This window comes from Pseudomyrmex gracilis, unplaced genomic scaffold, assembly GCF_002006095.1.
Source record: "Pseudomyrmex gracilis isolate BER0280 unplaced genomic scaffold, ASM200609v1 scaffold_70, whole genome shotgun sequence".
Lineage (NCBI taxonomy): Eukaryota > Metazoa > Arthropoda > Insecta > Hymenoptera > Formicidae > Pseudomyrmex > Pseudomyrmex gracilis.
The window spans coordinates 340,432-354,832 of record NW_018020654.1 but is presented as its reverse complement, the minus strand read 5'-3'; the positions used below and the strand labels follow the sequence as shown (position 1 = coordinate 354,832).

The 14,401-nt window shown below is 38.5% G+C and overlaps 2 protein-coding genes across 3 annotated transcripts in view; both read left to right on the top strand.

The window, feature by feature from the left end:
* Positions 1–9,235, top strand: part of LOC109854614 (metastasis-associated protein MTA2) — a 13,388-nt gene extending 4,153 nt beyond the window's left edge. Inside the window, exons 4-12 of one of the 2 annotated variants that reach the window (XM_020427881.1) lie at positions 2,156–2,338; positions 4,346–4,591; positions 4,736–5,004; positions 5,101–5,289; positions 5,403–5,825; positions 5,946–6,537; positions 6,861–7,004; positions 7,425–7,683; positions 7,822–9,235. In XM_020427881.1, the coding sequence (XP_020283470.1) occupies positions 2,156–2,338; positions 4,346–4,591; positions 4,736–5,004; positions 5,101–5,289; positions 5,403–5,825; positions 5,946–6,537; positions 6,861–7,004; positions 7,425–7,683; positions 7,822–7,960 (2,444 nt within the window). In that variant the 3' untranslated portion in view covers positions 7,961–9,235. The remainder of the gene's footprint in view (positions 1–2,155; positions 2,339–4,345; positions 4,592–4,735; positions 5,005–5,100; positions 5,290–5,402; positions 5,826–5,945; positions 6,538–6,860; positions 7,005–7,424; positions 7,684–7,821) is intronic. The other variant, XM_020427882.1, reaches the window with a different exon arrangement.
* A 736-nt stretch (positions 9,236–9,971) lies between these two features.
* Positions 9,972–14,360, top strand: LOC109854615 (DNA replication factor Cdt1). Its single transcript, XM_020427883.1, has 6 exons — positions 9,972–11,000; positions 11,068–11,311; positions 11,438–11,774; positions 11,869–12,054; positions 12,909–13,147; positions 13,273–14,360. The coding sequence occupies exons 1-6, from the start codon at positions 10,219–10,221 to the stop codon at positions 13,645–13,647; spliced, it is 2,163 nt and encodes a 720-aa protein (XP_020283472.1). The 5' UTR covers positions 9,972–10,218; the 3' UTR covers positions 13,648–14,360.
* The last annotated feature ends 41 nt before the right edge of the window (positions 14,361–14,401 follow it).

The following is a 14,401-nucleotide window of genomic DNA, read 5'->3' as shown; positions in this document are numbered from 1 at the left end:
TGTTCCCGGCTTTGGATGCAAGGCGATTCGCTTACTTGTGTCGGATACGCGCGTTCTCCGAGGAGGACAAAAAAAAAAAAAAAAAAAAAAAAAAACGCGTTCTTCTCAAGAGGCACGCGGCACGCACACACGCAGGTATACGAGCGTAATTTTGTTTCCCTCATCTCTCGCAAGCACATTGCAGTTAGTCCACGGTCTTTTCTCGATTTTTCTTTCGCAATGACAAAGATAATGAGACGCGGGGATTTGGGGTGGGAATGTATAATAAGTAAAGTTGCGGGAGTGGTTGGGCGGGTTGGGAGACGGGGATTGTATCGATCTGCCTGGGGGGGGAAACCGGGGGGCGGAGTGGGGTGGGGTGGGTAGCGGGGGGGTGGTCGAGGGGGGACGCTGGTGTGCACCCGCTAGACCCCCTTTTCCACCTCCTCATCATCCTCCATCTCCATCTACCTCCCAGTCTTCCTCCCTTTTCCTCCTCCTACACCCACCCGGTCCACCCGTTACCACCCTCAACTAAATGGATGGCTGACGCAGGGGTTGCTTGGGTATATGTTACGTGTATTTCTCCCCCACATTGACGCGCACACTGCCACACACGTGTACCTGTGTGTACCCGGGCGAAAATGGTGGGCCCCACTAGCCATCTTCGTTTTAAGCATTTGCTACCACCCTCTCACCCCCCTACGTTCGTCCCCCTCTCCCATCCTCGCCGAACACTACCTCCTCCTCCTCCTCCTCCTCCTCCTCTTCCTCTTCCTCCTCTTTCTCCTCCTCCTACTTCTCTTCCTCTCTTCTTTCGCGTGCCACGTATATGTATATGCACCTATCTCTCTCTTTTTCTCTCTCTCTCTCTATCTCTGTATGTGTTTTTCTCTGTGTGCTCAAGTATATATGTGTGGTATGTGTATGTAACGGCTCGTCGTCGTCTGTATATATACGTTCGTCCGGCGGTATTTGCTCCGAATTGGGTTCTCTCTCCTCTTCCCGCTGTATTTTCTCTTTCTTTCTCTCTTTCTCTCTCGCAACTCTGGGTATGTACCTCGAATTTTCGCGAAAAAAGGAATATACGCTTTTCCTTTGTCTTTCGCGGAAGTCTATACACACGCACTACGAGCGCTATTGCGATTGCAAATGAGGGATCGGTGAGAGTGAGAGAAAAAGAGAGAGAGAGAGAGAGAGAGAATGTGTGTGTGTGTGTGTGTAAAAAATAGAAAAGGTTCGGGGGAGAGGTCAAGGAAAAAGGGCTTTTTTTTTTTTTTTTAATATATAGAGGCTTCTTTACAAATCGCGCATATGTCCGTACCGTTCGCGCTCGCGTATTGAGAATTCGAGAGAAAATCAGCGGCTAATTAGACAATGTCAAGAGATGTTCATTCCCGGTTTGTTACAACATTTTACCTCGTTTCGCGCTCTCCCGCAATCGACCAGCGCTTGCAGTCGCAAAACCCAGCGCGCGGATGGTTTTCATTTTGTTTCGCGTGCTTCCGTCTCGCGTTTTTTCTCTCGCTACAGCAAGAAACCATGAAAAACGCGCATTCTCTCGAACTCCGAAAATGTTGTCCGATGACGATCGCACACACAAATACTTGCAAATAACACGATCGTATTATGCATATATGTAAGATTCGAAGATTGCGAAATGAGCACGCGCGTGTCGGAAGAATATTTTGATTCACGGATAAGTAACGGGGGGTCAAGTTATTGATTTCCGTACTTTGCGAATGAACATACATATGACGTGGAAAACTATGAATGATAAATAGAAACACGGTCTTGAAAACTGACGGCGAGATGATCGGAACCGTAAATTATATTTACGTGATGTAATTGAGCTATGTGTGAACTCATTCGCGCTTTGATAAATTAGAAAAAGAGGAGGGCGAGAGAGAGCGAGCGAGAGAGAGAGAGAGAGAGAGAGAGAGAGAGAGAGCGCATATTAGCTGACACGTAAAATTGCGACGAGATGAAACGTGAAAAAAAAAAAAAACACAAGATAAAGGCAATTTGTCGTTCATTTCTTTTTTGGAAGAGCTGTAAGAGGTGGTATGCATAGTAATCGTACGTAGTAGATGTATCTTGAAGCGAATCTCTATTGTGTTACAAGATTAGAAAACGAGAAATACGTAGAGTGGGTATCTTGTAATGAAAATTCCAGTGGCGAGCGCGGAGCAGCAGAGGTCAGAATCCCCTGCGAGCACGCAGAATCCGAAACTCGAGAATCCCGACACTACTAAGGAAATGACTAGTAAAGATGGGATCGGGCCCAAAGTGATGATCAAAGGGGGCGGGAAAGGGGGCTGGCTGAAGGCCCCATTATCGGAGGCCCAAGAGCCCCACGGTGAGTGAGAGTAGTTGATCGAAAGGTGGCCATTACCGACGAATCTAATCGAAGTTTTCCCACTTACGGACTCAATGTAACAGAATGGCAATCGCGAAGAATAAAGCAATTCTTTTTTTTTTTTTTTACATTACGATATAGATTTTCTACGTAGAGTTTTAATGATAATTGTGCGAAACCTAACGTTCTCTCTTACGCGAGCAATGTGATTTCTAATTCGGATATTCTGCGACATTTCTGTCTCTCGAGTATCAAATGGCAGCTTTTTGTGAAAAAAAAAGTTCAAATCTTTACTGATGCAAGATATCTTTGTGTTGTAAATACAAATATCTCTTTTTATAATGTGAGAGATGATGTTTCCTGAAACACGTAGATTGTAAAAAAAAAAAAATAGATAATAATTTAAAATAAATATATAACAAATATGTTCTCTTTATATGTTTCTGAATATATTCTCTATTTTTAAGCAAAAGCCACGCGTATTGTTTGTCATTATTAGTGAAAATAGAAAAAAACATGTATATATTATTATTATTATTATCATATTGTACATATGTATATATAATAATTTACAAGAAAATAGGTAATGCGTTTTAACAATGCAGAGAGATATAGATTTGTCGGTAAATGGCATAATAACTTGCGTCGCTGTTGATTATCTGATTAATTTTACGTTCGAAGCCGATGATGATAAAATGAGGATGAATTTTGCGGCGGGATTTATTAAATTCTTTGTAATCTTGGTGTGTGCCGCGAGTTAAGGCAAGTTTCACTGTAAGGCCAAAGATACATTAAATTGGGCATAACCGAGCTTCTTTTTTTTTTTTAAGCCAAATAAAGGAGTTCGGTGATGAATTTTCTCTCGTGAAACACTGCCCGCACATGTTCAATATCATTCATCTGAAAACATTCGCATCAATATTTATTCACCTTTTTCTATCTACTTGTCATCGTCATCTCTCTTCTGCGCGTCTTTAATAACTATATATTTAATAACTATTTTTACGACTATTTGGAAAAAACTCAATTTTTTAAAATAAATTCTTCGTATTTCATCTCTTGATTTTTTTATACACATTATCATCTATTCATCTATTCATCCGCATACAAAAAAAAATAAAAAATCCCGCCGCACCGTGATTACTTTCTTTAGTAATCTGAGGCTTCAGTGAGTAACGTATTTTTACATACCAATATTTTTTAATCGCCTTTCCGTTATAAATTATATTGTTTTTTTTTTTTTTTTTTACGCCTTACAATTACTCTTCGTTTACTCTTTCTTTATGTTGCGCCCGCTCTTGATGATGTTTCAGTTTTTGGTTTTGTACTCGAGTTTTGATTGATTCTGCCGTATTCCTGCGTATTTTATTTACTACTTTAGCGAAGTATATAAAAAAGAAAAAACGAATTAGTGAAAAGGATACGATGCTAGTCGAAATTTTTGAGTTAAATGCGCACAGGACGTCACGGAAGTATAAAACCCTTTTTATTCGGCAAAAGTCTTCATTGCAAAATGAAACAATTAGTAAAGACACGTTTTTTTAAGAAAAAAGATGTGTGTGAGAATAACTTAAGTAAATATTTGAATATAACACTACTGTGTTTCTGTTTGTACATTTATCTTTTGTATAAGGAAAACGGTGTGCATCTCTAATCTTGTTGTAGACTTTTCTATTATTGTGTGCTCTTTAAAATTAAAATAGAGTATCTTATAGAGCAATGTATAAATTACACGTACACTTACATCTCACGTTAGATCAATAACTTTTTTACATAAAAAAGATTTTGACTTTGACTGTACAACAAAGTAAATTTTACGAAAAAATTTTATCATATTATTTGCAAAATGTTTTCTGACAGCGTTTGTTACTCAGCTTGTTAATTTTTTTTCATTAAGAACTTTTCTTTAAAAAATAATACACAAAAAAACATTTAACTATATGTACATATATATATATGTATATAAATGTATAAAATATATTATTTTGATTTTTGTGTGATGTGTAGGGATGGATGAGAGTGTTCCTGGAGGAGTCACGGAGTTAAGTAGTAAACAACGCCACCAAATGAAGCACAGAGAATTGTTTTTATCGCGACAAGTGGAGACTATGCCAGCTACGTATATTAGAGGCAAATGTTGCGTGACATTATTAAATGAAACTGAATCCTTGCTCAGCTACCTAAATAAAGAGGATTCATTTTTTTATTGCTTAGTATTTGATCCAAATCAGCGTACTTTGCTTGCTGATAAAGGTACAGTATAACAAACAAAATGCATTTTTGTTTTTCTTAATATGTCAGATACGTTGTTAAAAAGAATATTTTCTTTTTTTTTTCTGAATTTCAAAATGTATACAAGTAAATCTAATAAAAGGATTTTCATTCCTTCTGTTTCAGGTGAAATTAGAGTTGGTAGTAGGTATCAAGCAACGGACATACCAGCGGTATTGACCCAAGCCGAGAAAGAGACGGATCCTCGTAGGTTACAAGACTTGGAGACCTTGGTGTGGACTCCGAGACACAATCTGACAGATCGGCAAATTGATCAGTTTCTTGTCGTTAGCAGATCGGTAGGCACCTTCGCGAGAGCCTTAGATTGTTCATCCTCCATCAAGCAACCCTCTTTGCACATGTCCGCGGCTGCAGCATCCAGGGACATCACCTTGGTAAGAGGTTACATTTGGGTTTTAAACAAATAAAACTCTGAGAAAAAACGCGTATATTGAGAATACGTATATTACATTTACAAATTATATTTACAGTTCCATGCAATGGATACTTTGCACGTACACAACTATGATTTAGCGAACGCCTTGGCGTCTCTAGTACCTAGTACCGGTCCAGTCCTGTGCCGAGATGAAATGGAAGAATGGAGCGCGTCCGAAGCGAATCTTTTCGAAGAGGCGCTTGAAAAATACGGGAAAGATTTTGCTGATATACGTTCGGACTTTGTAAGTAGTCCATAAACGAGAGAGATAAAACGATATATATATGTATATATATATATACACATATATATATCTGAGCAAAACTATTAATACACGTACGTGTTTCTCGTTACCAGCTACCATGGAAAACGCTGAAAAATGTGATCGAGTACTATTACATGTGGAAAACAACAGATCGATATGTTCAGCAAAAAAGAGTGAAGGCTGTGGAGGCTGAAAGTAAACTGAAACAAGTTTACATACCAAATTACAGCAAGCCTCCCGTATCGGCTAATGCTCCTTCCTCGGCCACAATCGTACCTCTGAGTAATACCAACAGTAATACTAATGGAAAACCGACAAATATTCTGAATGGTAATAGCAACGGTAGTATGGCGGGCGATAATTCCGGAATACTCATGGTCGGAGTTAGTACAAAGCCGTGCGAAGGTTGTCAGACGATGCAAAGTTCGCAGTGGTTTGCATGGGGACCACCGCCAACGCAGTATCGTCTCTGTCAATCATGTTGGACGTACTGGAAGAAATATGGAGGACTCAAGGTACGTATATTTTTGTTGTTGTGTTATAGACCAAATAACAGAGGTCACATCAAACAACATCGAGATTATGTTTGTGGAACTAGGAGTGTGAATAAAATGTTTTTGTATTGTTACAAACAGGTTCCGCGCTCTGACGATGTTGATCTCGAGAGAAAACGTGCTGGTGCCGGTTCGGACGAAGAAAGCAAAGGAATCGGCGGAGCACACCGACCGCATCGATGTAGCATTCCCACTTGTGGAAAGGAGTTTAAGCTGAAGGCACATCTAAGTCGTCACTACGCAAGCGCGCACGGAGTAGATTTACGTGGCACCACCGGGAGCGGTGGAGGCGGTAGCGGATCACCTCGACCAGTTATGAAAACCAGATCTGCGTTTTATCTGCGCACATCTTCGCTAGCACGTGCGGCTCGACGACTGTGTGCCGCACAATTACGTACACGGCATGCGGCACGCGCGCCTCATCAGCCCGTGAATGCTACGCCACTGCGACACTTATGTGCCCAGTTAGCGTCAAAGAGTCCCACGGAATTGCGTATCCTGGCGCGTGCCGTCCGACCTCGTCAGCGTCCACGAGTGGCTGATATCGCTTCACGTCTGGGTGTTCATCCAGTGCCACGACAGCCCGGTGACTGGGACTGGTTAGCATTGACCACCCCAGCGCAACGAAAACAACCCGACCGGGTCTCGTTTCCACGCCCGCCGAAAGCACCAGGTAATATTACAAATAAAAGTTTATAAAAAGTATAAACAAGATTAGACTTCATTGATTAGATGACTGCAGTCTCTATTGGAAATAGAATATAATATTTTTAATAATAAAACACTAATCCTTATATTATATTGACTGATAAAATTATGAGGATAAACAACTATTTGTTGTTTATAATTAAGAAAAATATTGTATCTGTAATATCTAAATAATACTGTATTTAACTATTCAAAATTTAAATTTTTACTTTTGCGCAGAGAAAACGAATTAAATATATTGTTTTATTTATAAAAAGATTCATAAGATACAACTGTGTTATTATACAGACGGCAGCCTTTTGTACGAAAGGGTTCCGAACAAACCCGAGGTAGATAGACTCACATTGACGCCACCCCAACCGCAACCTGTTTTGGCTCAACAGAACATTCTGAAGCGCCCGAGACCATTTGACGAAGTCAATGGGTCAGACGGTAAGTTCCGTAATATAATATCATTTATGATCAATTTGAATCGTAACAATTTCCAATTATAGTAAACGGAAGAATCTTGTCTCTGTTTACCGGCTTCTGTTCGGAAGTGGATTGGGAAGGTAAAATCAAAAAAAGTTTACCTTCATCAGATAAAAGGATCATTTTTTATGTTATTGTTTACGTTAAATCAAATAACGTAAGTATAAAAAACAAAAAAAAAAAAAAATTCATTGCAAGAAAAACTTGATATGCAACGTGCAAATGATGTGCTTTAATGCAAATTTCAAGCCAAAGATATCTCGTAAATTGCGTAAACGATTACGTTCGAACTTACAAACTTTACCAGCCAGAAATGTGTTGGTTAAAATGTGAATCTTTTTTAAACTCAGCTCGAATCTTCGTCTCTTCATGTGATTCTAGGTATTCCTCTAGGCATGGGACTTCCTCCCGGCGCACCACCTCCCGCTAAGAGACCACATCATTCACAGCATCCGAAGCATTCGTTGGAGCATCCTGCTCCCGCTGTTCTTCCACTCGCGCCGCCTCTCAACGGCAGAGCTGCTCATCCACACACACTGCCGCACGGCCCGCCGTTATCCAGAAGCAATGCGCGTAAACAAGTGATCTCGTGGATGGACGCGCCCGACGACGTTTACTTCCGCGCTACGGAACAGATCAAGTGAGTAAAGAAATCATAGACGATAAGAAAAAAATTATAGGTTTAGATTTGAATCACATCAAGAAAAAATTACCGAGAGTAGATCTAGTCCAGAGTTACTTTTAATAATCTTAAAATAATATTTGTATCGAATTACAGAAGAGCCAGAAGAAATCTGTCCTCGATGGAGCTGCGAAGAGCGGCGCGCAAACCGTGGCGCAGATTGTCGATTCCTCTGCATCCGCCTCATCTTTCAAGGACGATGCGCGGTGACGACGCGGTCGTTGTCTTAGATTGAACTCACGATACAGTTGGGCGAAGTGACTGTATCCCATATAATTGCACATTGATTCGTTACGCGTATGGACAAAACGCCGTATCGTAATTTTTAAACAAGTGAATGTCGAAGTTCTCACAGTGGAAGTTGCGGTTTATCTGCAATTGCGGATTCGATTGAACACAAAGATGTTGTTAAGCTTAAGAAGAAGAGAAAGATCTCAAAATCTCTTCCACGATGTGATTTCTTTCCCTTTCCTTAAAAAAAAAACAAAAAAAAAAATCGAACACAAGGTGCAGTAATTTACACGAAAGGGCCTCGCTTTGACCGAGTATATATGTTAAAAAAACAAAAAAAAAAAAAGATATAATTGCAGCAAACACTACAAGAACATCGTTTAAACTGGTAACAACTTCATTACTTGTGCTATCGAAAAAAAATGGATGTTCTGCGAACTAAGTCATTCAACGTAAACATGATTTTCTATTCGTATTATAATTATTGTTGTTATTAATAATTATTGATAATTGAATGTACATATACAACGTACCACGTGTAAACACGTACACACACATACATACATACATACACATACATACATTCATACATATAGTCAGGTAATAAATGATACATACACAAAACCACACCCCAACGATACCGAGAGAAAGAAAGAGAGAGAGAGAGAGAGAGAGAGAGAAAGATAGAGAGAGAGAGAGAAAAGCGGATCGGTACGAAAATTAAGTATGATAAAAAAGAATTGGCCCATACCTGCAGATAAGCTCATTAACGGATACATTCAGAAAACACAATGGTTGTGCAACTTCTGAAAAATTAATACTTAAGAATTAGTGTAATTTTTCTAGATTTTTTGCATGAATATATGTTCTTCTGCGGAGAGTGCACATTCATGTGAAAAAAAAAAAAAAAAAAACGTTTATACAAGCGAAATGGGGTTTTTTTTTCTTTTTCTTTCTTAAAAAAAAAAAAAAAAAAAAAAATATATAAACGAAACTGTTACTATTGACTGTTGTGTCTTCTAAATGCGACCAATGTTAGGGTCATGTAGGTAATAGACGAATGTATGCGAAAGTGAATGCGTAAGTGTGGGAGAGAGCGAGAGAGAGAGAGAGAAAGCAAAGCTTGCCCGGCGCGCGCAAAATGGTTTTTTTTTTCGCGCTACGTAGATCGCACACGAAGCACCAGAATCGGCCGACGACGTGATTTAGAAAACGGAAGCAAATTTGTCAAATCGTGGTGCTCGCTACGCGCGCGATTTAGCGCCGAAAAAAAAAAAAAGAAAAAAAAAGAAAAACGCCGTGCGCTCCCGCGGCTTGAAAGCGAGAGAAAGTGGCGGGAGAGAATGAGGATGCGAGCGAGAGTGAGAATGAATTTAGTACGTACGGTTGATAGAAAGAATGCTCACTGTGAATATTTTTATTAAATTTTCAAGTTTGATGACTTCCGTCGCAATTAATAAATAAACATAAGTAAACGTAAGTAAAAACATCCAACAGATTATTTTGTCTTTGCCGCTCTTGATCCTTCATCCATGAGATCGCGTGCGCGAGAGAAGATTGCGTGTTCTTGTGTCTACGTAAAAAAAAAAAAAAAAATACCGACTCATTAGCGGAATTATCATTACGTTACTTCCGCCAGTGTGACCCACGTATTTCCGGAAAAGCGAGACGAGGTAACTCCGCTAACGAATCACCTGGTAACGTAATTCACCTGGCAATAACGCTCCAGTGGCGGGAACTGTTGTGTGTGTATGTATCGGCATAGTGTGCATGTACGGAACACACACACACACATACACACAGGGACTGAATCGTGTGTACGTTTTCCCCAAGGGAAAATATCCCTTTTCTACGTGTTCCATTTGCTGCAACAACGTTCGAAAGAGAGAAATGAAATTGTGTATGTGTGTAGAGAGAATTTCTTCCCTCTCTCAAGTAACCGAACGTTGCTCGAATAAACGTCAACCGTGACCGACGCGATTGGTCAATTCCATCCGGAATGCTCGGCCGGTAACGTCAATCAAAGTTTTGTCGCGTCGTCTTGGCCATCTACATATACGTCATCATTACTTGCCATACCGCGTCGATTCTTCGTCGCAGCAATCAGCTGGCGTAAACTATTGTTCGCGCCAAAACGGATTAAAAAGGCGGGACGACCAGTCACGGCTCAACACAAACTCTCTCTCGTACGTTTTTTTTCTGACGCGAGAACGCGAAACACTTGCATTGTGTGATCTCGCAATTATCTCTAGCGTGTGAAAAATGTCGCAGCCATCAGTAGCGGCGTATTTTAACACACGGAAACGTCAGGCGGGCGACGAATTACGCGGTAAATCCAAGGTTTTGCTGTTGGAGCGAGATCACTCGAGCAGTCAAGCGTTGATAGATACCGAGAATTCGGACCAGATCTTGGACAAGGAGAGCGCGAGTCCGAAAGTCGTGTTGAAGGATGCGCCCGCAAACGCGAAGGAAGTTTTTCGCGTCAACAGAGTTGTTCGCAACATTCAGTTCGATTCACCGAAAGGAACGAGCTCCGATAAGGCCAGCAAACCAAAAACACGAGTCACGCGCTCACGCACCAGATTGTTGTCCACTGATGGAAATCAGACAGATATTCGTGATAGCTTGCTGAAGAAGAGAAGCGATGATACGCCAACAAAATCTGTGCCTTTTGAGAAAAAAGGCGCTCTCAGCCCAAAGAAAAAGCAACCGCAAACTCCTAAAAAGAGCTCTTTTGTTCCAAAAGAAAGCACGATTGAAGAGACCGAGAATGAACAGCTTGCTGATAGTCCAACATCATCAAAGATACTCTCGAAGATGGAGAAACAGGCGAGAATTGAAAATTTGAATTTGATCGAAATCAAGAACAGACTCAACAAGTCCTCCAGACTGATGGAATTGCAAGCCAGAATACAAAAGATCAAGCAGTGCGAGAAGAAGTTAGAGAACATGAATAAACAGTCTGCTGAAGAAATCTCGAATAAAGAAGTCACAAAACCTAAGATGCAGAAGTTTGAAAAGATAGAAGTTGAAGTTCCCTTGAGGTAACTAATTTTTATATAATAACTTAATTGTTGAATAATGATGTGATAATTTTGCTTGTCTTTAAAGTCCACAGAAAGAATATAAGTCTCCAACTAAGACATTGTTGACTCCAACTAAGAACAAGGATCTGGCAAAAATAGCCAGTCCAGAAAGGCGACTTTTATTTGAACCTAAAGAAACAAGCCCGGTCAAATCCAGTCCTACTAAAGCATATCAAAGATATCTGTCACTGGCTGAAAGTGCAAAGCCTGGACTGGCACTACCAAGTAGCTATAGATTCTTGGCCGAAGTGTTCCGATGTATAGATACGGTAATATTTCTATCTGAAAGCATTTTTAACATACCCCAGTATGTTCCGAATATATTCACAGTGTGTGTTTTGTTATTAATGTTTTTTGAAATAACAAAATGCAGTAAGTTTGATTTATGCTTTCAGGTGTCAGCGATGCTGTTTAACAGAAAGGAGTTAATAACATTTGCAAAATTGAAACCTTCAGTTCAAGAGCTGTTGCGTCGTGATTTAACACTGCATCATCTATCTCAAATAAAAACTATTTATCCTGATGCATTTACCTTTCATCAGGAAAAATATAGGAATTTTGGTTCTGTGTCCAAACAAGAGAAATACGAGTTGGTTCTGACACCTATGGTTGAACCCAGTAATGGAAGAAATACACCGGATGCCGACAATATATTGAAATGTGCATCAGAGAGCAGTATGAGTCCTAAAGTATTGCTGGAAAGACGAAAGAAATTTTACAATGCTCTATTAGGTATCATTTCAACTAGATTTATCTAAATCAACTGTTTGTGCATGTAGCTTTAAGTTTTTTCCTTAATTTTATTAACACGATGCAAATTTGACAGAGAGAGTAAGAGATGAGCACGAGAAATTTTTGCAAAGCTGTGGACATGTGAAATTACTAAATATACCAAGAGAGAAACTGATATGTTGGCATCCCATGTTTGATGTGGAAACTTGCAAGGAAATTGAGGAGGCCGAACTGCCACAGCCTCCTGAAGTTGAAAAACCAACTGCTAAAGATGTTCTTAGTAAGAATTACGATTGAAAATTTATATATATGTGATAAAATTAAGTTTCTATTGCGGTGATCTATAAATTTACAATTTTTGTGTCATCGTTAAAAAAAGAAAGATAATTTTTATAGATTTTAATATATGTAGAATTCGAATCTAATTTTGGATTTTTGTTATCAAGTTGGAACTTAGAGATTTATATATAAAATAATCTCGAAGATGAATGTTATCACTCTACATTTGTTATTACATTGTCAAATTTTTTTGTATATATTTGTGTATATATCTTATCTATACGCGCGTCTGTGACCGCATAGAAAGGCTAACATTCTTAACTTTAATGCATACGTGCATTCTAGAGACATTCTATTGTATTAGAATGATACAACTATTTTTTATTTAGAATAATACAAGTATGCGTGGAATGTCCATACATAAAGTTTTTGTTACAAAAGTATGTTCTCTCACACGATGATGTAACGTGGTCTCATTCCTTAAAGTAGGGCAGAGTATCGCGCAAGAGGAAGAACAGCGCGTTTGCATATTTTCAAAATTTGTTAGCGTTAATGTTGAAAGACTTTGGTGATTGATCAGCACATAACAATCGGTATAAAAAGTAACTGTTTATGCGTAACACTTAAACACTTGTACACTTGTTCTTGCATTATGCATTCCACGCGTCGATCTTCAAGAAAACACTTTAACTTGTTTACTGTAAAAAATGGATTTAAAATAACACTTAGAAACGATCAAATTATTTATAGAATACGTAAGCTGTTCCGTTTATTTATTTTTTTATTTTTTTATTAGTAGTTAACGATACGGATTTATTTAAAATGTATTAAAATAATTATATGAATTTTGTACAGACAAAGCTAAATCTTTGTTCAACTGTGGCACACGCATGGAGAAAGCGCTGCAGAAGCTGAATGAAACAAAAATGACTTCAAACTCGAAGTCCCCCACGCAAGATTCTACAACTCAGACTACAGAAGATGGCATTCCAAAAGTTAACATTACCATTGTAGATACTCCACCGGCTACACCATCCACAAAGGATCACGTCAATTCGCTTCTCAAAGGCATTCCTAAAGCTCTACTTGAGAAGGTAAAAATACTATTTACAGATAAGAAAAAAAAATACTATTTACAGATACGCTCATCATAAAACAACTTATATATGTTATAGTTTAAATTCGATATAAATATTTTTGACCTTGTGAATATTTGTAGGTTCGTGCTAAACAAGCGGCCAAGGCACTGGAAGCAATGACAAGAACACCAAACGCGGACAAGGAAGTCGCAATGTATTCCAGATTTCCCGAATTAGCGAAGCTTCTTCGCAATATTTTTGTAACAGAGAAAAAAAGCGTTCTTTCGATGGAAGCTGTAATACAAAAACTTGACAACTCGTTTCGAACAAAACTAACATCGCAAGAACTGGAAGAGCATATTCGTCAGTTGTGCAAACTGCTACCTACATGGAGTACAATACATAACGTACGAAAAGTCGATTATCTCAAGTTGAACAGAAACGTTGAGCTTAACAAAGTGATCAAACAATTAGAAATTTTAGCCGACGATAAGGTCAAGACTAAGGTGTCTTGATGTGCACGTCAAGGATTACGGGTGGTATTCGCAGTCGGATCTTGTATCTGCGATCGTCTTGAGTACAGCGTCAAAGATGAACTTAAGACAATCTTGAACGTAAGGTTGAACTACGAATACCGTCGTCTATATTTATTTTCACTTATTATCACAATTCTTACATATGTAGAAAGTGCTGTTTTTGTATATTTACATCTGAATTATTACAAGATGATTGAATTGCACATCTTAATTATAATGTCAAAATCGGGGTTTTACTCTTCAGCGACTAGTTTTTTTTTAACACGAAGGGTACAAGGCATAGAACAAGATACAAAATACGAGAACATATAACATTTAATGTTGCATGTACTTTTCAAGTTTTATTACGAAAAAAAAAAAAGAGTTTATTTTAATATGCTCAATGTTTGATAAGATGCAATATGATAGTACGTTTATAATGTGAAATATAATAAAATACAAAACACTCTATTTTTCATACACACAGTAAAAAAGTATCGATATGTGCGTAAACTTATGTTCTCAGTAATCGCGAAAAATTTGTGTAAGAAGTTATCTGAATTTCTTAAGTGAGACAATCCTGACGAGAAGATGTGTAAGCACTGTTTTTGATTATATATATTTATTTAATAAAGCTTCTGGATAATATTGCACACTTTAAAATATATTATCACTTGTGTAATTTTTCTCAAATGTACTTGTAACCATATATAAATTCTGATACACACAGATATTAATTTTAATTTAGATAGTT

What these genes read in the sequence shown, in the direction of transcription:
- LOC109854615 (XM_020427883.1), top strand. Translation starts at nt 10,219, where the DNA reads ATGTCGCAGCCATCAGTAGCGGCGTATTTTAACACACGGAAACGTCAG. An exon ending in GAAGTTGAAGTTCCCTTGAG is followed by an intron (nt 11,001 to 11,067) that starts GTAACTAATTTT and finishes TTGTCTTTAAAG; the next exon opens with TCCACAGAAAGAATATAAGT. An exon ending in ATTTTACAATGCTCTATTAG is followed by an intron (nt 11,775 to 11,868) that starts GTATCATTTCAA and finishes CAAATTTGACAG; the next exon opens with AGAGAGTAAGAGATGAGCAC.